General features: G+C 42.6%; 1 protein-coding gene across 3 annotated transcripts in view; it reads right to left on the bottom strand.

Moving 5' to 3' along the window:
- FBH1 (F-box DNA helicase 1) overlaps positions 1-25,382 on the bottom strand; it is a 41,994-nt gene extending 16,612 nt beyond the window's left edge. For 2 of the 3 annotated variants that reach the window (XM_058669521.1, XM_004588494.4), the window contains exons 1-12: positions 25,236-25,365; positions 14,843-14,998; positions 11,965-12,566; positions 8,838-8,968; positions 8,615-8,750; positions 6,013-6,203; positions 4,832-4,924; positions 4,460-4,554; positions 2,319-2,487; positions 1,424-1,646; positions 646-733; positions 475-561 (exon numbers count right to left, since the gene is read on the bottom strand). In XM_058669521.1, the coding sequence (XP_058525504.1) occupies positions 475-561; positions 646-733; positions 1,424-1,646; positions 2,319-2,487; positions 4,460-4,554; positions 4,832-4,924; positions 6,013-6,203; positions 8,615-8,750; positions 8,838-8,968; positions 11,965-12,566; positions 14,843-14,998; position 25,236 (1,972 nt within the window). In that variant the 5' untranslated portion in view covers positions 25,237-25,365. Of the gene's footprint in view, positions 1-474; positions 562-645; positions 734-1,423; positions 1,647-2,318; positions 2,488-4,459; positions 4,555-4,831; positions 4,925-6,012; positions 6,204-8,614; positions 8,751-8,837; positions 8,969-11,964; positions 12,567-14,842; positions 14,999-25,168 lie in introns of all 3 variants that reach the window. The other variant, XM_058669522.1, reaches the window with a different exon arrangement.
- Positions 25,383-25,599: the final 217 nt, after the last annotated feature.

Consider the following 25,599-nt stretch of genomic DNA (forward strand, 5'->3'; position numbering starts at 1 on the left):
AATTTTCCTGGTCCTAGGAATGCAGATTATTTTTACTTCCTGGATGAAAATTATTACTACTAAGAAGATATACAGGCAAACAGAAATTAAGGTAAATTGTGTTAACTAACACCAAAAAGTTGTGTTGGGTTTCTAAAACATTAAGCTACTTGAAAAATATACTACACAGAATTTTCGCTATCCGGATGAGCCTAGAGCCCTTATCAGCTGGTGACTAACATATACTCTGTCAACATTTTAAGAACATCATAAGCAAAACATATGAAGGAAATAAGCCTGCCTTGGGTGTGGGAAAAGGACAGCTGAAATCCTAACTCAAGTAAAAAGGATTTCTGAATGACCAAGTATCATTTGCTCCTCTTCTTTATCACAAACAATAATTATCAACTTATTTCATCAACTTATGTCCTCTTACATAATCATGATGCTGTTTCTATGTATTTGAGACTACAGATGTCCTGAATAGTTTATCACCTGGGGTACAGTCCTGGGCCTCATCCACAAAGATGGCGTCATAAGAGGCAAGCACAGGCTTGCTCAGCTGCCAGAGTTTCAAATAGCCTAAAAGAAGGGAATAGCATGAGTCATAACTCAGGAGGAAAACAGTTCTATCGGACAGATACCAATGTCTGGAAAACGGCCTACCATCATGCGTCATTTGGTAAGCTTCTTCTTTGCATTCCCCCAGCTTCTGCATGTTATCCCAGAGTCGGCTTGCTTCAAGGACACCATTCTGGGAAGCAAATGATGTGGTTAACTCATAGTTTTAGAGTTTGGAAAAGACAGAGCACCCTGAACTCACACTTTCATTTCCACAGACAGTACTCACAGCAAAAGCATCATCACAGAATGGTGCGTGACAGGCACCTCCCTAACCTCCTAAGGCTTCCTGACAGCCTCTAAGCACCATGGAGGGTAGTTTTCAGTGCCAAGAAAAATGAGAGAGGTACCAAATCCATGACAGAGCACTGCATAGGGATTAAAACAGTTGATGAATCATTTTTCTAGATTTAGCACTGATACTGAATTTCATAAAAAGTAGCAAATGATGAAAAGTCTTGATAAAAATAACAGACTCTTCTGTTAGCAAAATCTATGCAGAATGAATGACAGAAAAAAAAAGAGATTCTTAGTCATCAAGTAAGATCAGGTGTTACAACCAGACTATCCAACAAGAAGTTCTAATAAATCATGAACAGGTCAATCATGTATTTTATCTGTCACATAGGGGAATTGTGAAGAGGACAAGGTGAGAGGTCCAAGAGTGTATTTCAGAGGAAAAAATACCATGCAACCCACAGGTATTGCTCTGGGGCTTCGGTCTCACCATCCACCGGCAACTTCCTACAGAAAGCTTACTACACTGTGCCAATTCTTGTCCTTATTCCCACATCTGTATCAGGTAAGGTACAGGGATATTCACCAATTTCTCACTCTGTTCCACCATGACTCTTTGTCCTAGGGTGTTCTTACACCAAATAGGCACATGATCGATGGTCAGCTCTTCATCAGCCGAGGCAAAGAAGTTTTCTAAAGTCTTACACACTAGCTTGGCCCTTACGAATCCACCTTTCCCTTCAGCAAGAACCGAATTGACCATGAAGGGTGTTAACTTGAAGAGATTCAACTTCTTTTTCAACTGGTACCTGCAATGCACATACCAAATAAATAGTATTTGACTTTGTAGCACTGAAGCATTTAGTATCCCCACTGTCTATAACAACAGCACAAGGAAGCTCAAGGTGCCAGACATGAGACAGAACTTCTTCCACGCCAGAAAAGTTAGATATACTTCTCACTCAAACAGCTTATAACAGGCTTTTGGGAATTCACATACAATACCACAGAAGGTAAATCAGCCCATAGCAGAAATTACTATTCCAATATATGGTCCAGCCTCCAAGAGGTTCCCTTCCCGCACCATCAAAATTCCTTAGAACCTCCACAACCAGGTAAGCTGGGGCAAGGACACCCATACAGAGTGCCCCACCTCCCCAGCTTTCCAAGGCCAAATCTAAAACTAACCAAAATTTGTGAGACCTCAAACTTCAACTAAGTCATTTCAACTTTCAGTGCCTCAATTACAGATAACTGAGAATGTACCTCAATAAGATACTATCAATGGCAAGTAACAGACTTTTATAATAGAGAAGTATAAATCACTATCTCAGTCTATCTATCCAAATCATATACTTATCTCTGGCCTGTAAATGGAGATAACAACATTGTATTTTCTTATTGTCATGATGTAGATTCATGTGTGATACAAAAAAAAAAAAAAATCACATGACAAACATGCCAGCATTACTAATGCTCACTTCCGCCCAATGTGTCCGTAGGCCATGGAATGAAAGGTTTTGCAGATGACATTGCTGGGGAAGACAAGCTCTGCTTGTTTCGCAATGCTCTTGTTGAAAGTCACGTAGAGAAACCTGCTCTTGGACCACTTCTCGGCATACTTGACAAGAGTAGAGGTCTTCCCAGTGCCTGAGAAAGACATGAGAAGAAAATGTAATCCTCTGGTCAGCAAAACAGGCCCAAGGACTTTCTAATCAAACCAGGTTGTGTCTAGACTTACCCTGCCACTGGCCTGATGCCAAGACAGGAACAAACGTTGCATTACTTAGAACAGGAGACATCAAGCCAGAATATAACAAAGGCTAGGATCCTGGTTCTGTAAGTCCTAGCTGAGTAATAAACAGCAAGTCATTTGAGCTCTTCACGGTTCATAAGAGACCCAGGCTGGGCCCAGGGCTAGGAAGTTAAGAATTGCATCCAGGCTTCCAAGTAGGTGGCAGGAATCCAATTACCTAAGCCATCTCCACCATCTCCTATGATATGCATTAGCACGAGGCTGGTACAGATGCCAGCCACCCCCATAGACAACATATGGAAGTCGTAACTGGATCAAATGCTTGCCACTCATTTAATAAATATTTACTGAGCACTTACTTCATGTTCAACTGTATGTTAATCACTATGAGTATATTTAAATATATATATATTGCAATCTTATTGAGAAGAAAACAACCAGCTAGGAAGAAATGAAGAAAAAAAAAGTGTATTTTTGGACAGAAAGAGCCAGTGTCACATTCTGGCTTTACTAAGGACTTGCTATATGTAATTAAACAAATCACACACAGAGTTTCAATATCTTTAATCTATAAAATAAGTATACATAATTAACCTTATAGAATGCTGTTAGGACCAGCCATGCACACTGCAGACAAGAAATTATTGTTGTTAGTAGAATATTTAGGCAGAAAAGCAGGAAGGGGTTCCAGTTAAAGAAAACAGCTGGAACAAAAGTTCAGATAAAATAGTAGCCAAGTACTTCAGGCAGCTGTAAGTAAAGCAGCATAGCTGACTGAGATAGGAAAACGGCACACAATTTACTTAGGAAAGTAACTCAGCACCAAAGGAGGGAGGGTCCTCAAAATCTCCCTTGTCAAAAGCAGGAAGCAAACTAAAACTATCTAAGCAGGGGAGTAACACGAGCCACCTCTGAAAAATAATCTGAGTATACGAGTATACATACCCAATGACAGGTGACGGAAAGGATTAACCAATCCCACTGCAGTCTACCCACAAGCTAGTTCTCATCAACCATCTGTCTAGATAAGAATTCTACTGCTTTTGAGATTACTTCACTAAGTTCATTGATAACAGATCAAAGATGCTCTGGCTGGTGGGGGGTGGTGCAGCTGTTAAGCTGCTGCCTACAATGCTGGCATTATTTCTGTGTGGGTGCTTGTTTGAGCACCTCTGATCCAGCTCCCTGCTAAATGGCCTGGGAAAGGAAGCAGAAGCCAGCCCAACTGTTTGGGCCATATCACCCATGTGGGAGACTGAATGAAGCTCCTGGCTCCTTGCTTTGGCTGGCCTAGCCCTGGCCATCATGGCCACCTAACAAGTGAACCAGAGGATGGACGATCTCCCTTTTTCTCTCTCTCTCTGTAACTCAGATTTGCAAATAAAAATAAAAACAAAGGAGTTTGCGCAATAGCTCAATTGCCTAATCCTTTACCTCCAAGTGCTGGAATCCCATATGGGCTCCAGTTCATGTCCCGCCTACTCCACTTCCCATCAAGCTCCCTGCTTGTGGCCTGGGAGAGCAGTGGAGGAAAGCTAAAGCCTTAGGACCCTGCACCCAGGTGGGAGATCTGGAGGAAGCTCCTGGTGGCTTCAGATCGGTTCAGCTCTGGCCATTGTGGCCATTTGGAGAGTGAATCAGCACATTGGAGATCTTTCTGTCTCTCCTTTTCTTTGTAAATCTGCCTTTCTAATTAAAACATATAATCTTAAAAAAACAAAACCAAACAAAAAACCAAACCAAAACAAAAAAAGATGCCCTGCCAGGAAGCAGGGATGGAATGCAGTTAAAAAAGGAAAAAATTGTATCATACACAGTATGTGTGACATATCACATCACACAAGAACCTAAGGCGAGCTCCCTTACCTGCAAAGGCCATAATTTTTACCACCTGAAGAGGTTCCATCTTATGGTTCAGAATCAATTGTTGTTCATGTGTAAGTTGGATGGTTGTTTTCTTGCTACAGTCATGAGAAAAAAAGAAAGAAGTAATGGAACAGCTGGAAGCAGATAAACTTAGATTTCTGAAAGGCCTGCCCTTAAGGGGATAAAACTAGATCACGATGGCAACAATTCAGCAAGTTTAACTAAAAATCTTTGTCTACAGTCTTAATGTGAGTGAATTTTCCATAGCATCAATTATGCCACAATAAGGCTGTTAAAACAAAAAACCAAAATAAAACTCCACTCCCTAAAGATGAGAGGAAACGCACACCTATTACGTATCAGCATACATACCCGGGCCAAACAGATGGCTCCTCTTTACTTTCTGAGTCCTGGGAACTAGAATTCTCCTGAAGATACAGGCAATAGAAAATGTTGTAGTGAATCCTAATAGGAAAAAAGTAAATACAGAAATTTTCAAATTCCGGTCACAGTCTGTATCTTATTTTTTCTTCAGATACAATTAAATTGCTCACCATTTCTGAAAATTGTACCATTTATTGCAAACATTTAGCCCAGCAGTTAAGATGCCCTTGTCCCACATCAGAATACCTGATTTTGACATCAGATTTGGCACCTTACTGCAGCCTATGGCTAATGCAGACCCTGAGAAGCAGCAGTGATGGCTCAAGTGACTGGGTTCCTATGACCCACAAGGAGATCTGCGTTCAGTTCTTGATTCTGGCTTTGACCCAACTGAAGGTCAGTGCAGGCACTTAGGGAGTGAACCAGCTGGTGGGAAATTTAGCTTCTGCGTATACACATGTGTTCTCTTTTTGTTCTTTCTGATCCTCCAATCAAAACAAAAAGTTAAAAAAAAATGACCTCTGAATCTCCATTCAAAACAAAAAGTCAAAAAACGTCACCAGTTTGGGGCCAGGATGATGGCTCAATTGTCTAACCCTCTACCTACAACTGCTGGCATCCCAGATGGATGCCAGTTTTTGTCCCAGCTACTCCCATCCAGCTCCCTGCTTACGGCTTGGGAGAGCAGTGGAGGATGGCCAAAAGATTTAGGACCCTGCACCCACATGGGAGATGTGGAGGAAGCTCTTGACTTCTGGCTTTAGTTTGGCTCAGCTCTGGCCATTTTAGCCATTTGGGAGAGTGAACCAGCAGGTGGAAGATCTTTCTCTATTTCTCCTTCTCTCTGCAAATCTGCCCTTCCGATAAAAATAAATAAAAATCCTAAAAAAACCAAATCACCAATTTATAGGAAAAAAAAATGCAAAAAAAATGAATTTAAATCCATCTGCAAGTGACAGAGGCATTCTTAGAGAACATCATTCCAGGAAACTACTTCTACATAAACATCAAAGGGAGAACAAAACCAGGATATGTTCCTCAGCCAACAGGAATACCAGCTGTAAGCGAAAAATACAAACATTCAAAGAAGCAGTAAGAGCCAGTGCTACGCAGCATGGTTGGAGCTGGTGCCAAGTACAGGACATGCTCTCTTCCTCTCTGGTTATTACCTATTGCTGATGTTAATGCCCTTCTCCCTCATGGCATACAAAAGCACAGCTATGCAGTACAAGGTCTCAGTGATGTCTGGCATGGTCACTGTGGAACTGGGTCTCCTGAAGCAGAAGAGCAGCTGCTGGATGTCATTCACACTGCTGGACAAGAGCACCATGGCTGCTACCAAAGCCCAGACATTGACGCCCTGCAGAGAGATGTGCACAGGATGGGGAAGAGAGACCCAGAAACATGAATAAAAACCAGGAAGCCATCGAGGAAAGCAAGTCCAGGGTTTGGGTGCCATCTACAAACCAAACTGCGGGAAACAGAGAACCTTTTGTTTTGCCCTAGATTCCTTCTCATTATCAACAGGAATTCCAGCTCATTTTTCCACTGCTCCTCTCTAGGTCACTGGGAACTCTGTGGTCTACAAGTACTCAGTAGGGTCCAAAGAAGGGAGTTAGCTAATGAGTGCCTACCTGGAAATGGTGTTTGGAGAGGAAACCAAGAACACCAACAATGCTAATTTACTATTTCTTTTATTACTGAATAACTATTAAGTAACTATTAAACATTAAAATTTTGTTGTATGACAACAGTGTGCTCCTTTTCGCAATTTCTAAGTAAATGTTCACTAACACATACCACTGTTACATCAGTAAAATTCTACCTAATACAGAACCTATTTTTTTTTAAATAAACCTTTATTTTTTTTAAAGATTTATTTATTTTTATTGCAAAGTCAGATATACAGAGAGAGGAGGAGAGACAGAGAGGAAGATATTCCATCCGATGATTCACTCCCCAAGTGGGCCACAACGGGCCGATGCGCGCCGATCCGAAGCCGGGAACCAGGAACCTCTTCCAGGTCTCTCACGTGGGTGCAGGGTCCCAAAGCATTGGGCCATCCTCGACTGCTTTTCCAGGCCACAAGCAGGGAGCTGGATGGGAAGTGGAGCTGCAGGGATTAGAACTGGCGCCCATATGTGATCCCAGCACGTTCAAGGCGAGGATTTTAGCTGCTAGGCCAAGCCGCTGGGCCCAGAACCTATTTTAAGAATGGATAATCCCATGCACCTCCCACTAAAACCACACTATTAAAGAAAACCCACTCCATCATTATCAGACATCATTTCACTTAAAAGAACACAGAAACAAACCCACAGATGTTTTGCATTCCAACTGCTGTGGCAAGCAGAATACAGGTGAGGCTGCACACAGTATCCAGATAAAATGTGAAAATCCCTGAACTGGAACGAGTGAAATTCAGGAAGCGGGAGGCTACTTCCAGTTTCCTGTTACCTCACTTATGTCCTTAGCAGAGCCTCGGTTTCTCCAATGGGCTATCTTGCAAAGAAACTCTGGGGCTAGTTGTGACACAGTGGATTACACAGCTATCTATGATGCCACCAACCTTTATCAGAGTGCTAATTCAAGTCCCAACTACTCTGCTTCTAATCCAGCTGCTTGCTAATCTGCATAGGTAGGAACAAGCAATGGGGTCCTGGAGCAGTAGCCTAGCGGCTGAAGTCTCGCCTTGTATGCACTGGGATCCCACGTGGGTGCCAGTTTGTATCCTGGCTGCTCCATTTCCCATCCAGCTCCTTGCTTGTAGCCTGGGAAGGCAGTCAAGGATGGTCAGAGCCTTGGGACCCTACACCGACATATGAGACCCAGAAGAGGCTCCTGGCTCCCAGCTTCAGATCAGTTCAGCTCCGGCTGCTGCAGCCACTTGGGGAGTGAACCAGCAGATTGAAGACCTTTATCTCTCCTTCTCTCTGTAAATCTGACTTTCCGATAAAAAAAATTGAACGAAATAAATATTTTTTTAAAACATTGAAAACAGGGCAGCTAAAGTCCTCGCCTTGAATGCCCGGGATCCCATATGGGCACCGGTTCTAATCCCAGCAGCTCCACTTCCCATCCAGCTCCCTGCTTGTGGCCTGGGAAAGCAGTCAAGGACGGCCCAAAGCTTTGGGACCCTGCACTCACGTGGGAGACGCGGAAGAGGTTCCAGGTTCCTGGCTTCGGATCGGCACAGCACCGGCCGTTGCGGCTCACTTGGGGAGTGAATCATCGGACGGAGGATCTTCCTCTCTGTCTCTCCTCCTCTGTATATCTGACTTTGTAATAAAATAAATAAATCTTAAACAACAACAACCAAAAAACGTTGAAAACAAACAAGCAAGCAATAGCTCAAGTGCTTGAGCCCCTGCCAACTCAAGCAGGAGACCCAAAAGGATTTCTAGGGTCTTGGCCACTGTGGTCATTTGGGAAGTGAAGCAGAACTGGCATTGTGCTTTTTAAACAAACAAATAAAAAAACAATTCTATTATTAAAAATGCTCAAAGGCTAGATGACCATGTTTTAGGAGTATTTCAGAAAGGATTCCTCAATAGAATGGGAAAACAAAGGAAATGTTTTTACAAACTTTCCAAATCTGAATCTGGAATGGTATGGCCTTTTATTTCTCCACCTGGAATAATGGCAAGATTAATGTTTCAAAGCATTGAGAGACTAAAGGTTTTGAAATTTATATAATCTTGAGTCACAAACTTTCTCCAAATGAAAACCTGTCCACTTTCTCACATAATTCCTCCCGGGCCCTTGGCATACCCCAGCAGCAATGTAGAGGTCAGGCAGGTGTTGGCGCACACAGGCCTCTGCCTCGGGGCGGAGGGGATGGTCTCGCAGACTCCACAGCGCCCTTCCAGGATCCACGCTTGGGGAGCATTTTGTGGTGGCTGTAAATCTGTGAGACACGCATAGATGAGTCCATCGGCACTGACGTATGAGAAAGGACTTCAAAATCCCTTCCTCACAGGAAAACAAAGCTCACCGTATGAGGTTCAGCACACACAAGTCTGACTCCTTTTCTATGCCCGAGTTCAGCAGGATGCCATCCACTTTGCTGACAGCTTGCTCCTCATTCATCAGGTATCGATGATACAGCTTTTTCCAAGGGACGAACTGTATAATTAAAAAATAAACAGGTCCAATGGCCTTTACCAAGATTAGCTCACAGTTCCAAAGCTGAGTAAATCAGGCACACATATTACACAAAGTAATATGACTTGGGGAAAAGCAACACTGCTTTTTTCTGTTTGAAACATCAAGACACTAAAAACTGAGAATTTCAATGGGGATAAAATAACAAAATCTATGCCTGTAGATAACAAGCAAAAATGAACTGTAAGTCATCAACTGCTATAAGAAACAAAGAATGACAATATATAATACTCAACTCACGCAACACAGGTAATATGCACTAAATCAGAGCTTCTAAATATACAAAACAGACAATGACAGAACTGAAGGGAGAAATGGTGATATACAATGACAACAGGAGATTTCAATACCCCAATGTCAAGACTAGGAGAACCACTCTGGTGAATAAGGAAAGGGGACTTGAGCACTGTTGTTAGACTAATGAGACCTAATAGATGCATGCAGAACACTCCACCCAACAGCAGCAGAATGTACCCTCTTCTGGATTATATACAGAACACATGTTAGGTCATAAAATAAATCCAATTTTATGAGACTGAAATTACACAAAGTATCTTTTTAAAATAACAGTGAAATAAAATCAACAGCAGAAGAAAACTAGGCAATCCACAAATACATAGAAATTAAACAATTTTTTTAAAAGTTGTATTTATTTATCTGAAACTGAGTTACAGATACAGAGAGATCTTCTACCCACTGGTTCCCTCTCCAGATGGCCACAATGACCAGATCTGAGCTTTTCCAAAGCCGGGCACTTCCTCCAGGACTCCCACACGGGACATTTTCAAGTGTTTTCCTGTTAGTGGAGAGCTGGGTTGAAAAGTGGAGCAGCTGAAATGGGTATCCATATGGGATGCTGGCATCACCCCCTAAGCACAATGTTGGCCCCAGCAACACAAATCACAGAATAACCAACCAGTGGGTTAAAGGAGAGGAGAAATCATAGAGAAAATTAGAAAATACCTTGATATAAAGAATGAAAACATATCATACCAACATTTATGGAATGTAATAAAAGGGAATTTTACAGTTATAAATGCTTAAAAAGTAGACAGATTCAAAATCAACAACTTAATGTTACTCCACAAGAAAATAGGGAAAGAACAAACTGGTGCTACATGATGCAGCAGGTTAACCGGCGCCCCCACTGGGTGCTCTTTCGAGTCCCGGCTGTTCCACTTGTATTCTAACTCCCTGCTAATGGCTTGGCAAAGCAGCAGAGCATGGCCCAAATGCTAGTTAACCCACACCCACTGGGGAGATCCAGATGAAGCTCCTGGCTCTTGGCTTTGGTCTTACTCAGCCCTGGTTATTTTAGTCAACTGGGGAGTGAACCAAAAGGTGGATGATTTCTTCCTCTACCTCTCCCTCTCCGTGACTCTGTCAAATGAATGAATAAATCTCATTAAAAAAAGATGTGTTTTGTTTTTATGCGAAAGGCAGTTACAGGTAGAAGAGATAATGGGAGAGAGCTTCCATCCGCTGGTTCACTCCCCCAAATGGCATTTTTCTAACATTTCATGAGATAAGTACAAGTTGGAACAAACTCCAAAAAAATCTTCTAAAGTAGACTGAAGAAAATCCTCACTTATTTCCATCTACAACTATTTAATTCACATTAAAAATCTCAATTTAGTGGGGAGAGGGAATATTAGGACATACTCGGGCAGACATTTGGTGCAATGCTCATGTTGCCACTTGGCAAACCTGAATCCCCAAATACAGTCTTGGTTCAAGTCCCCAGCTCAGCAACTTACTCCAGTTACCTGTTAATGCATACCCTGGGAGGCAGCAAGTGATGGCCCAAGTACCCGGGTCCTTGTCACCCATTTGGGAGACTCATCCAACTTCAGCCTGGCCCTGTCCTGGTTGTGGCAGACATTTGGGAGTATATCAGATCTCTCTCCCTCCCTCTCTTTGCCCTTCAAATAAAAATAAATACACTAAAAAAAAAAGTTTTAAAAAAGAAACAGCATGGCACAGTATCTAAAATCAGAACATTTCTCAAAACCTAGAAATTAAGTCTCCTAAAAAAGAAACAAGCTAGAAGTAAAATTTCCTCCAAAATCTTTTGTGCTTAGAACAGAATCTGGCAAGTATCAACATGTCTATCTTGCATTCCATTCCTAAAATTTTTTAAAGTTATTACAGATGAATGGAGAGCTAACCTCTACCTTTCTGACTTATTTCCCATGGTTGAAGAGCTATATGAAGGATCTTCAAAAAGTTCACGGAAACTGCATATTATGAACAAAACATGCATGGATTTCAAAGGTGTTTTCCTCACAAAAGCATTTAGTTATATTTTCCCACAAACTTTTTGACATACCCTGGTGCAAACTAAGCAAAACATCCTCCCAGGCCAACTACAATGTGAGATGAATGAACTAAAGCTGAACAACAAAGGAGAGGGCAGGGAGTAAAAGCAGTAACATGACTAATGTCTTATCAAGATGTTTTCCTATAGGTTGTTGCCAATGCACCAAGGTCAGAAGGCACTTCAGGCAACTCAGTCCCATTGCAAACTACAGTGGTGATTTAAACATAATTACAACAAGCTTTCAGCAAATAGTCTATCAATGAGCTACTATTCTGAAGTGGAGAGGAAAGCTCTCTCAAAGAATACCTGAAAAACTGTAGCTGAGGTGCAAAGTGCAATAATAGCACAAAAAAACCAAACAGATTACTTCAGTGGGATGAACTAGTTAACTAGCCTTAATAATTACACTTTAAAGTACAGGTAAGATATCAACAGTGACGTGAAGGGCCTTTTAGGTAGGGTGATGGAATCAGAGCAACCTGAGGGAGGTCTGGAAGGTACAATCTTCCCAGGACACAGCAAACCATGTGTTGCGAATAGAATACAGGTATGTGTTGACAGGAACTGAGCAAGAAGGCCACATGAGATTCTCCAATCAGAACCATGCAGTAAATGAACATACATACTTGGCTCTTACCAGAGGGTCAATGATAATCTCCCTCCAAAGGTGGCACACCAAGCTCACACTGCAGTAGAGGTCCTCCACAGGGAGAAAGGCAAAGATGTGTCTCAGAACCTCCCTAGGCAGGCTACAAATGTGGCCTGGAGCGTCTTCGCAGTGTAAGGCTCCAAGAAGCCCATAGCAGGGATCAGGAATGGGGTCAGGACCAACGTCCTCTACATCTTGGTCAGTTTCTCCCGGTTCTGCAGAGAGATGTGACAAGCAATCCTCTGCTTCCTGTCTGGCCTTCCCAGGCCTTGTGCATGACAGGGACGCAAGACGTCGAGGGATTTTTTTAGAAACTTCATCCCGCTGGCTGGTCTCCATAGTGTGATGGTCCTCTTCCTCAAAGGATCGAGACCGCTTCCTGATTGGCAGAGCAGAAGTTGAGGAGCCCAGTCTCACTTCTCCGTCAGCTTCCCGAGGGAGGGAACAGCTGCTCTCAGCTGGAACAGTCATGTCATCCTCAGAGTCCTGATAGTTGTCCTGGCCAATAGAACTACTCTTGGCCATGTCATTGGTGCACTGTTGCTGGCCAGCTAGAAAGAACTCAGACCTGAGTCTCTGACATCCTCGACCTGCAGGGAGAACTCACACAAAACAAACAAGAAATCATCAGTGACTGTTGACCTGCCCTTGATCCCAACAAGACAACCTAAGTTTTAGTTATCTATGTTAACAGACGAAAAAATAGGAATACATTTATGAGCCCACTATATAAATACATGTAAAAATAATCTAAAGGTCTGTTTCTATTATATAATTACAAAGACAGAAACCAGTCTTCAGATGTGTGATGGCGTACACTGTACCTTGCAATATATATAGGTACAGAGTCCTATGCTATACACAGAACACCTAAATGGACAGATAAAAAGAAAAGCATGGCTCACAGTCACACAGTCACAAGCTGCACCTTGCCTGACTGTCATTACGAGGTCTAAGTTCAGCTAGGTGGAAAGAGACATGCTTTATGAAATCAGGATTCAGGAAACCCTATTTATATGTATTTTTCATTTCATTGAGTTAAATTCTTTGTATGGACTCAGAATCTGTAAACCTGACATTATTTTTAAATGAAAAAGAGAATCAGAATTCATACTGTTACAGTGCTATCCAATCCCTTCCATGTTTATTTACTTGGCTGAGCAGCTGTGATTCCAAGACAACTATGGAGTGAAAACCAGTATGGCCCTGATCTCCAGATCTTTCAGGCACGTGAGGGAGTGCAAATGGTGATTTCAGCATTTTCAGATTCTCAAAACTCATTTTAAAATTCTAATGAAGCATTTAAATACTCCACTAATATATGGTTCTTTTCTAAATGGCAACACCCAAAATTCTCACTTTGGAAAGTAAGAGAATGGAGAGAAGGAAACTATGGTTAAACTTCAAAAGAATTTTAAAATAGACTATTTTTTTTCTGTATTGGGAAAAATAAAAGCAGTTATGACTGATTCCAGGACAATCAGGTAGAAACCCGGAGATCTGAGGTCAACATGCATGGGTTAAATCATGATTATTTCCTAGCTGCTGAATTTAGTCATAGCAACAGTTATGAACCTACATATGCCCAGGGCCATGTTTACAAAATCACTGTCAGTAAAGAAAAAACTGCTTCAGGCATATGAAAAAAGCTAAATATCAGACAATATATAATTAGGCTTAAAACTTCCTCATACAATTGTTGTCAGTGGTTTGCAGAAGTAAAACACACACATAATATTCATAGATGATTATTTTAATTGGATTGTGAAATTAGTATATAGTAAAGAGAAGTAAAGCAACCTAGATTATATTAATGGGCAAGAACAAAAAGTTCCATTCAATTGTTAGGTAGAGGCATTGTGAGACAAATTGCAAAAAGTGGAACTTTCCTAAATAATAACAAATATCAGGTAATGGGTAAGTGTGACCTTGAGGTCACCACAGGAACAAAGAAACATTTTACTGTAGGTGCTTGAGCACAACTGTGACATTACAGAAAACAATCAGAGTCAAGAACATCAACGGGATATATTGACTCGGAAGAAAGAAAATCTAAAGTCAAGGAGAAGAGTCCCTGCAGTGGACCAGTTACCAGTGACAAAGGGCAAGTCTACCATGAAAACACCTGAGAATGTTTCAACAGAAAAAATAGTAACATGGTAGATCCAGTGATGGATTCGACCAAGAAGACTAATGATGAATCAAGTAATCATAGTATTTCTGGACTGAAACAATGGTGATATTGGCCATAACTCGTATCACTATATAATTCTGCAAGCTAATGAATTCATTTTAACATGTTACTGAGGCTTTTACCAACCATTATAACAAGTCAGAATTTTTAGGAGCTGGCACTGAGGTGCCATGGGTTAATCAGCACCATACATAGGAGTATTTGCAGAAGTCCTGGCTGATCCACTTCCAGTCCAGCTCCTTTCTAATATGCAAGGGAAAATAGGGGAAGATGGCCTGAGTTCTTGGGTCCCTGCCAGTCTATGGGACATGCAGATGGACGTTCAGTCTCCTGATTTCATCACAGTCCAAGCTGGAGCACTGCAACCATGTGGGGAATGAACCAGAGATGAAATTGCAATCAATCTCTATCATGCTGTCTCCAACTGCCCACCCCGCTGTAACTCTGCCTTCCATATAGATAAATGGATCTTAAAGCACACACACACACACACTCACACACACACACACATTTTATGGAAAATACAGAAATAATGGGTAAAAATATTATACTACTTCAACAACACTACAAAATCAGAGAGGCCGTATTTACAAATACATCTAAAATGGGAGATACTGAAAGCTCACACAGACAAAAGATTTTTAAATGCAAAACACTTTGTGGAAGACATACCCCTCCTCCCTCTTTTTGTTCTGGGTCTAGGATAAAGACCATGGTTCGGATCTCTGTTTGTCCATCTCTGACAGAAAGGCTGGGTCACAGCCAAATGACTCCAAGCCAAATGTTGGCACTCGATGGCTGTTAATTGCTTCCGCTTAAACCGTCTCACTGTTTTGTACCAAAAAGCAAAAGAAAGAGGGTACTCATTAGTTATGGGCAATTGATTCTACAAGCTAGTCTGTAAACAATACTTAATTCTGAGTGATTTTGTGGATAATCCCATCCAGCCCATTCCCTCTTTGTTATGTCCACTAACTTTCAGTCATCTCACAATTCCTTAGTATTTCTTCCTCAGAATTTCTTAGTATTTCCTCCTTAGAATTTGAGAATCTTAAAATGATAGTTAAATATCCTGAACTGAGTTTTCTCCTTTTCATACCTTCTAGAAGTCTTGATCCTGAATTACACATTGAAAATGAAGTTGCCGATTCTCAACAAAATCCTAGCCAACAGAATTCAAAAACACATCAGACAGATCATTCATCCAGATCAAGTAGGATTCATCCCTGGAATGCAGGGATGGTTCAACATTCGAAAATCTATAAATGTGATACACCACATCCAAAAACTGAAAAACAAGAATCACATGATAGTATCAATAGATGCAGAAAAAGCTTTCGACAAAATCCAACATCACTTCCTACTAAAAACCCTAATCAAGGTAGGCATAGATGGAAAAATCCACAACATAATTAAAGCCATATTATGAAAAACCCAACGCCAGCATCATACTGAATGGAGAAAAGCTGGAACCCTTCCCACTGAGATCTGGAACAAAACAGGGATGTCCACTTTCTCCACTACTATTCAACATAGTCCTAGAGGTACTCGCTGAGGCCATAAGACAAGAAAAAGAAATCAGAGGAATCCAAATGGGAAACGAAGAAGTTAAACTCTCACTATACGCAGATGATATGATTCTTTATGTAGAAGAGCCAAGAGACTCAATACAGAGACTGCTAGAACTTGTACGAGAGTTTGGTAGAGTGGCAGGGTACAAAATTAATGAACAAAAATCAACAGCCATAGTGTATGCGAACAGCCCCAAGATGGAAAAAGACTTAACCAGCAAGATACCATTCAAAATAACAGAGAAAAGTATGAAATATCTGGGAATAAATCTAACCAAAAATGTAGAAGACTTATTTGAAGAAAACTACAAACTACTTAAAAAAACAATTTAACAAGACCTCAAAAGATGGAGTAACATCCCATGCTCCTGGATAGGTAAAATCAATATCATTAAAATGTCTATACTGCCAAAAGCAATATATACATTCAACGCAATCCCAATCAAATTGCCCAAAACATTCTTCATGGAACTGGAAACAATGATCCAAAGGTTCATCTGGAAGCACAAAAAACCACGGATAGCTAGAACTATCCTGAAGAACAGGAAGTTAGCAGGGGGAATCACAGTTCCGGACCTCTGGACATACTATAGGGCAGTGGTTATCAAAACAGCGTGGTACTGGCACAAAGATAGAGAGGAAGATCAATGGAGCAAAATAGAAACGCCAGAAGGAAACCCACACAGATACAGCCAAATAATCTTTGACAAAAAGACAAACGACAATCCAGGCAAATGGGAAGGTCTGTTCAATAAATGCTGTTGGGACAACTGGTTGATAGCCTGCAGAAACAAAAAAATAGATCCACATCTCTCACCATACACTAAGATCAGATCTAAATGGATAACAGATCTAAACCTACATCCAGAAACCTTCAAACTTTTGGAAGAAAATGTTGGAAACACACTGGAACACTTAGGGGTAGGCCCTCACTTCCTAAAAAAGACTCCAGATGCAGTAGAAATCAAGACCAAAATAAACAATTGGGACCTCATCAAACTAAGAAGCTTCTGTACAGCTAGAGAAACAATCAACAAAGTAAAAAGGCAACCCACAGAATGGGAGAAGATCTTCGCACACGACATAGGTGATAGAGGGCTGATCTCCAGAATATACAAAGAGCTACAAAACAACCAAAATGTCAAAACAAACAAGCCACTCAAGAAATGGGCACGGGAAATGGGCAAACACTTCACAAAGGAACAAACCCAAATGGCAAATAAGCATATGAAAAAATGCTCAAGTTCCCTGGCAATAAGGGAAATCCAAATTAAAACATCAATGAGGTACCACCTAACGCCAGTAAGACTGGCCCACATGAATAAAAGCACCAACGACACTTGTTGGCGAGGTTGCGGGGAAAAGGGAACCCTACTCCACTGCTGGTGGGGCTGCAGGCTGGTACAGCCTCTATGGAAATCAGTATGGAGAATATTCAAACAACTCAAATTCAACATACCATATGATCCAGCAATAGCACTCCTAGGAATATATCCAGAACACTTGTTCTATGAGAAACCAACATGCACTCCTATGTTCATAGCAGCACAATCAGTAATTGCAAAAACATGGAAACAACCAAAATGCCCATCAACAGAGGATTGGATAAGAAAGCTATGGTTCATCTACTCCATGGAATACTACTCAGCTATTAAAAAAAACAAAATGCAGTTCTTTCTGGCCAAATGGGCCAAACTGGAAACCATAATGCTAAGGGAAATGAGCCAATCCCAAAAGGTTAAATACCACATGTTTGCCTTGATTTAAGATGATATGATGTTATGTATAACATGTTATGTTTTGAATGTTATATGTTGTGTATAAACTAAAATTGAAGTATAGGTGAGGTGGTCACAGAAGGTGGCTGGGAACTCGCATTTACTTTTAACATATTGGTTACTCATTACTATGTCAATTAATTCCATAATGATGTAAATTTTTGCTGATGGTATGTTGGAACTTTCAATTGACTGGGATGATACTCTGCTGGCTCTGTCTTCAGACCAGAGAGGGTATACCTAAGAAGCCGTTGAACTTGACGGGACAATAAGATACTGGACTCTATGTTTGGTATATGCTTGCAATGGGGGAAATCTCAACTGAACTTGAGCTGTGGTTATGCAACAAGGTGGAGGAATCCACCATGGTGGGAGGGTTTGGGGAGGGGTGGGGAGAACCCAAGTATCTATGTAACTGTGTCACATAATACAATGTAATTACTGAAGTTAAATAATAAATAATTTAAAAAAAAAAAAGAAAATGAAGTTGCCGATATCTATAACCAGAATGAGAGATGTAAAAGCTACCAACAGACAGGGAATGTTTCAGTGAAATAGAAGGAGAATATCTATTACCAAACTAGCCTGAAGAGGAAAAGCTCTTAAAAGCTTTTAAAAAGTTGGTTAAAAGGATTAAGATTTAAGCCAATTCACTCATATTTATATGTCCCCGGATATTGGTGCTAACCACAGGCCTTCCAAGCTGACTAGTTAACTCAGATGACGTATATAAAGCTTCTGAAAGTCAACAGAGACACATAACCAATTGGAACATTAGACTCAATAAAGGGTTCTGATGGCCACCCACATTTATAATAAACTCCTAAATCTAGCTATTGGAAACAGTTACACACACACACACACACACACACACACACTACAACTTTTCTAGAGTGTAAGAAAAGTTGTATAATAGCCTTTCCCAGTCAACTAACTGTAACACTGCCCTATTAAGAAACACTGAGGGGCCTGGCACCATAGCCTAGTGCCTGAAGTCCTCGCTTTGCATGCACCAGGATCGATCCCAGATGGATGCCGGTTCCAGTCCCGGCTGCTCCATTTCCCATTCAGGTCCCTGCTTGTGGCCTGGGAGGGCAGTCGAGAATGGTTCAGGGCCTTGACACCCTATACTTTCATGGGAGACCTGGAGGAGTCTCCTGGATCCTGGATTCAGAGTGGCTCAGCTCCAGCCATTGCAGCCAATTGGGGCGTGAATCAGAGGATGGAGGATCCTTCTCTGTGTCTCTACTTCTCTGTAATTATGGTTTTCCAATGAAAAATAATCTTTTTAAAAAGGATTTATTTTATTTTTATTGGAAAGTCAGACATACAAAGAGGAGAGACAGTGAGGAAGATCTTCTGTCCAATAATTCACTTCCAAAGTGGCCACAATGGCTGGAGCTGAGCCAATCTGAAGCGAGAAGCCAGCATTCTCTTCTGGGTCTCCCATGTGGGTGCAGGGTCCCAAGGTTTTGGGCCATCCTCTACTGTTTTCCCAGGTCACAAGCAAGGAGTTGGATGGGAAGTGAACTGGCACCCACGTGGGACTCCGGTGTGTGCAAGGTGAGGCTTTAGCCACTGAGCCATTGTGCCAGGCCCATCAATGTATGTATTTAAAACAGCAGCTGAAATGTAACTATAAAACAAAGATATTCAAATGCTGTATCTTTCCTAAAATCTTCCTTCACAAGTCACCCAAACCTAATGAGATGCGCCCTACTCCTCACACTCAGAGTACACTTTACAGCTCTCTTAAAGAGGACTTATTGTCAGAAGCTACCTGTGTCTTTAAGGAACTAAGTTAAATGTAAACACACACCTATAGGAGTAAAAGCCATGTTCAAACCAGGTGACCTTATGGATGGAAAGAGATTAAAATGGCTGTGAGTTTTTCCAAACTATATGAATAGTTTGATGGGTAGCTTATATGAGTAGTCATGAGCACTAGAGACACTCAAACTAATCTCCTCCATACCAAAGTGGGTACTTGTATGCATTTGTAAGACTCCTATAACTGCTAACAGCAACAAGTCAACTGCCAAAGGGCGGTGTTGGCAGTGTGGATCAGGCTACCGCTATAGCCCTGGCATCCCACATCAGAATGCCAAGAGTCCTGCTTACTCCACTTCTGCTCCAGCTACCTGCTAATGGGCCTGAAAAGGCTGCACAAGGTGGTCCAAGTACTTGGGTCCTTGTCACTCACATAGGAAATTTTGGCTTGGCCCAGACAGGGCTGTTGTGATCACTTGGGAAGTGACCAAACCAGTGGATCTAAATTCATTTTCTCTCTCCCTTCTCTCTGCCTTTCAAGTGACATGTCATTTTCCTCACATAAAAGACAAAAAAAATTGAGACTATATAAAAAATCATTGTCAAACAGATCTTTGCCCACCTTGATCTTTCAGAGATGCCTTGCCTTGGCAGTGCAACTTCTCTGTCCCCTACTCTCAGTCTCCCTCTCTAGGATCCACGTGTATCTGCCAGTTCTGAGACTTCACCTCCCGGTTCAGCAGACCAGTAGCACAATGGGTCCCTGGTTTTGCTGCCTGACTTCACAGTGGTCATTAACTCGGATTTGGCCACTCACTGGTCATTAAATCCCTTCATCTTCACAACGGTCTACTCCACTCTAACCAATGTCATGATCTAGTCACATCCCCTGGCAGATTCTCATCAGTTAAGCTAGACATAAATGCTTAGACATGACTACAACTCCTCTTCTAGAGTGCACTGAAAGCAGAGACCATGTCTCACTCTCCATCCCTCAAAGTGCTCCGTGTGACACCGCACTTGTACTGAGAAGGAGGAGGCCAGGTTGCCTCTGTTACGCTTTTACTCGCCGGGCTTCGTGTTTTAATTTTCCTTACTGGAAAAGAATAAACAAAAGATTCAGAAGGTGAAACTAAGTGCTTCGGGTTCTATGGCCAGGACCATTGCTCCCCTTCTTCCTTCGCAGACTTCCCTGTCATGGATGTGGTAGATGCCACCTTATAGCTGAGCGCTAGGCGACAGAAGGCATGTAAGCAAAATGGCATGCACACTTCCTAGGCTTGTCCTCCCTGCTCTCTAGCCTTCTAGTCAATTAGGCACCTAATTTTCCAGGACAGTCATCTCTGGAAGCCACCTGTTCAAAAAAGAAGAGCCTGTGGCAGCCAAGTCCTTACATGACAAGAAACACAGAACACAAAACACAGAAACTCCTCAACTGTTACACCTCTTAGGAGGGCATTACTGTGAGGGCCTAGCTGTTACTGCAGCAAAGCTAACCCTACTGAACCTAGGCTCAGGGGAAATTGACACGAAATAATATTCTTTTCTCCTACCTTTACTCACTAGACTTCACACTAAAAAGTCCTCTAAAACTTAGCTATTGCAAACCTAACTGGACAAAATGAAGACACTAAGTGGTCAGAATTCCTGGAGGGAATATATGAAGTAAATTAAATTAAAAAAATTAATCAATCTAACTCTGCAGCACAAGGTGCTTGACAAACACACCACACCTAACATTGTTAATCCAGGTAATATACCAAGTTACCTAACTGCACGGGTACTTTGCCCACAAGCCTCTGACTTTTTTCTGATAAGAGGCCTCTGTAAGATCTCTCTCGAGACACTGGGCCTCTGCCATCGCCTGTGGATAACAGAGCCCTGGGCAGTGTAGTTCTTTATGATGACTGAAGCACCTGACAAGAGAGGCCAACCTAACAGGCGACCTGAATTCCAGCAGTCACTCAAGCCAGGCAGCACGTAACAGTAATAAAACCTCTCTAACATTCTGACATACTTTGAACAACTGTTTTTATAAATATAATGCTCTTTGAACAAAAAAGTATCTTTAATACATCCTTATTGTATTGTTTAACTTACATCCACAACAATTATTTATATAATGATGTACTTAAGTATGTTATTTGTATTAACATGTTTGAATGTTTGTCAGTATTAACAGCAACAGCTTACATAAAGATGTATATAACATACCTTACTTAATTCCAGCATCTAACACACTTTGCTCCACAAACAACTGCTAACTAAATACACAAATGCACGGGAGGGCTTCCTTCTACAGTTTAGGCTGCTTTCCTAAACCACCTTACAGTGCTTACAGTTCTTTTCTATAATTTCAGTTGATCCTCACAGCACTCCTCCATGTATGCCACAACTAAACTGAGGCATGGGGAAGCATCTGACCTAGCAGTGCAGCTACTGGTTAAGACACTCGTGGACCATATCAATGTATGTGGGTTTAACACATCTCGGACTCCTCACTCTAGTTTCCTACTAAGAGAAAAACCCAGATGAGAGACCACTATTGAGTTTGTGACTTTCAGCTTCAGCCTACTCCTGTCAGCTGCAGGCATCTGAGGGGCCGGAGCCAACATATGGGAACTGTCTCTCAAACACACATATGAATAAAGTCAGGGGGCTTATAGAGAACTCATTCTAAGTCACAACACAGTTTCTAACTGATAGTGTCAGAAAAAGAACTTAGGTCTTCTGACTCCCAAGTTCATAACATTATCCATGTTGTATCCAGACAGCTTTCATTCGAGTTCTAAGAACCTGAAGAATCTTTTATATAACACTTTTTAAAAAGGCACTAGTGAAATCTCAGAAGCAAAGAAACCTAGTGGGCAAAAAGTATTTAGGAGATGTAAATATAAGGGAAAGTAACACCAAGTCCTGCAGACTCAAAGTGGGAAAACTTCAAAACATTTTGTTCCAATTAGCAAAGGAAGGAAGGAAGGAAAAAGAAAGAAAGAAAAAGAAAACAATCCCTGTAGCTCTCTCCTGGGCAGTCACTCTCGACTCCAAGCCAGGTCCCTGCCAGCCACCACATCCAGCTTAATCGCTAAACCCAAAGAGGACCAGGCCAATCGGCTCCACGTCCTGCACTTCACACCTTGAACCACCCTAAACACAGCACCCATTTATTACGGTGGGCAAGGGTTTCACTCTGCATTCCTCACCAGGGTAGAAAAAGTGGTAGGCAGAAAACAATACAAATATCAGTATTTACTGTCCAGGACATATTTTTACACATTTCAATGGCTTTCTCCATTGCCAATTCATTACATGACCACTTTTAAGTGTCTACTGAGTCCTGGATTCATCTTGAACTGCTTAAGGGCTTTCTCGTGGCAGTAACTTGGGTGTTAAAGAAGAAGAATTATTTTAGACAGTGAGGACACACAAATGAATAAGCCTTGCCACAAGGTAGCTAGCAAAACAAACACAAATTATTAAACATAAGGCAATATAACTGGGAGAAAAATGCATCCACAAATTGGCATGGTAGCAAATAGAGTTAAATAACTTGAAAAAAGCTTTATAAAGAGTTGGCCCTTGAGACATGAAAGATTCAGTTAGGCAGAAAAAACAGTATGCATGAAAATATAGAGAGGTAACAAAGCTTTGGTGTGGCCTAACAGCTAGGTTTCATCAGAACAAGAGATTCACAGATGAGTAGTGATGGGAGAAACGTCCGGAAGAATTTGGAGCTAAACTACACAGGACCTTCAACACACCGTTCATCAAACTGGACTTTCTCATGTAGGCCATTCAGGGTGTCGTCCTGCTTTCAGGCAATGTCATTACATAGACTAAATTCACACTCAAGAACAGTAACTGCAAAATGGCAGAGAATGAACAAACTGAAGTCAGGAAAACAAGTCAGCAAGTCGCTGTAGCAACCGAGGCAAGCGCAGGTGAAGACCTCAGAGCAGCAGAAACTGGGCCAAGGGGACAGACAAATAGCAACAATGCTGTCTGCCAAGACTGTAGGAGAAACAAAGAGCAACAGGAGCAACATGTCTTTAGCAGAACCTTAAGAGTCAAGGGTGCGGTATGAGTCACTCTTCTGGAGTGAGGGGGATGCTACTTTTTGTTCTGTTTTAAAGTTATTCTGTGGAATAGTAGATCAAGCTCCAGGAGGTATTTCGCAAATGAAGACTGGTTTCCAAAAGGCGCAAGATAAAAGGCTTGAGAAGTTTTGGTGATAGACAAGTTTCTAGGAGTCATTTCCCAGCCAGAAAAGCAAAACTGAAGCCTGTGTGCTCATTAATCATGAAACATGTCCACTGCTGAACACTCCAATGACCACAGCCGAAATGCTCATGAAATTCAACATGAGCAAAAGGCAAGACATCCTCATCAATGACAACTGCACAGGAAATGAGACGGGAAGATCAGGCCACAAACTCCTAAGGCCAGTCCAAAAGAAAGCCACAGCCCAACTGGGAAAGCAGAACGACCTCAGGAACAGCTCCATCTGTCTGCTAGCTCCTGTGTAGAGCCCCTCTCCACACCAGCTTGTGCTGCACAAAAAACACAGTAGCTGTGTGACAGCCACATGCTTCATCTTCCTGTTATTCAACCTGGGGGTGGGGGAGTGCAGGGGAAATGTAGTTTATAAAGAATACAGGAGAAACAGAATGGGAACTGGAACACTGACCACGCAGCCAACATTTGCAGTGTTTCATACTAGTGTCAACTCTCAATGCCGCATACAACACAGGGAAACTGGAGACATAAACAAAAGTGACATCATTTATGAATCGAATGGAGAGATGGAGGAGGAGTGATAAAAAGTATGATGCTTCTGGATACTTCAGTTTCCAACCCGCCCTGATTCCAACAGCAGCAGTCAAAACGCTGCTTTGCCCACACTAAAATTCTCTGTATTTCCAAGCGCCTTTACTCTTCCTTTCCTGGAGCTTGGGGTGGAGGGAAGAGAATGACAGGTTATGATGAAAAACTGCATCTTTATCAAAGCTGATACAAAGACTTGGCTGTCTCCAGCGACTGTCATAATATTCACTAAGCTAACCAAATCCACGCTGCGCATCAGTCAAACTGGCTTCCTTTCAACGAGCCTTACCAAAGATCTGCCTTTATCCTACCTCCGTTTATTTCTGCAGTGTCAGGCACGAGTAGACACTCAATGCATACTATCTACCTTTCAGGAGATGTTATTGCTTGTACTTCCATGGTGGAAGAAAAAAAATCACTAACTTCACAAAGCCTCAATTTCCTCACCAGCGTGATGCTTTGCAGGGTCGTTTGTGGATAACTAATGTCAAGTGCTTTGCAAACCACAGAGCGCAATGACAAAATAGAGGGTGCTAGCCTAGAATCCTTTCTGTCTTCTAAAGGAACTGAATATATCAAGATGTCAACAGTATGCAATTAGGTCAGGTAGAGACACTAGTCTCTACTATCACCCAGCTTTTTCAGACCTCAACGTGCCCTCCAAATGGTAGGGCCTTCCCACATCACTTTAATTGTTGTTGTGGCAAGGAGGTGAGGGACTACTACCACAAGACGGGAGAAGCGGCAGCATAAAATGAGTCTCCCAAGGTCAAAACATCTTGGGAGAAAAGGAAGTCTGGCTGGCCAGCAGCTGAGGCCACGTCTACCGTGCCTCCTCTTGCAGCCACCCCTCCCGGGCCCCGGGAGCAGCGTGGGGGCGAGCGCCTGGCTGGAGCTCACCCGGCGCCCCAGCCTGTCGGACGCACAACCCGTGGCGCCCCCGCACCTGCCCACTCCCGACCGCGGCGGCCCCGGTTCCTCCACGCTCCGCCTGGGCCCGACTCGGCTCTTCCCAGGAGACCCAATGCCCCACCCCGAGCCCGGAACCCCGGCACCTAGGTTCAGTTTCCCGCACGGCGGACCCCCACCCGCACTCCCCGCCACGTCTGCGGCCTCACGCACTATGGCGCTCCGGGCTGGAGCTACCAACGCCGCCGGCGCCGCTGCCGCTGGCCGCAAAGCCCAGCGTCCCCAGCCGGCCAGCTCCTCCTCCAGCCTGGACTCTGAACCCTGACAGTCGCGACTTCCTCTGCGAGCTCCACCCTGCAGCACCCGAGCTAAGGACCCGCCGCCTCGAGTCGACGGATGGCTCCCACAGCCAATCCAGAAGGGCAAACCGGAAGGGGTGCGCTGACGGTCAGCCATTGCTGCCAATAGAAATGCGACTCCAGGGGGGCGCGGCCGTCTGTCGCGCGCCACGCCTTGTCCGGGCTTCCGGTCGGGGCGAGCCTCGGAGGGGAAACTTTCCCAGGGTTCCTTCGAGCTC

The sequence above is a fragment of the Ochotona princeps genome, chromosome 10, assembly GCF_030435755.1.
Source record: "Ochotona princeps isolate mOchPri1 chromosome 10, mOchPri1.hap1, whole genome shotgun sequence".
In the NCBI taxonomy this organism is placed as follows: domain Eukaryota; kingdom Metazoa; phylum Chordata; class Mammalia; order Lagomorpha; family Ochotonidae; genus Ochotona; species Ochotona princeps.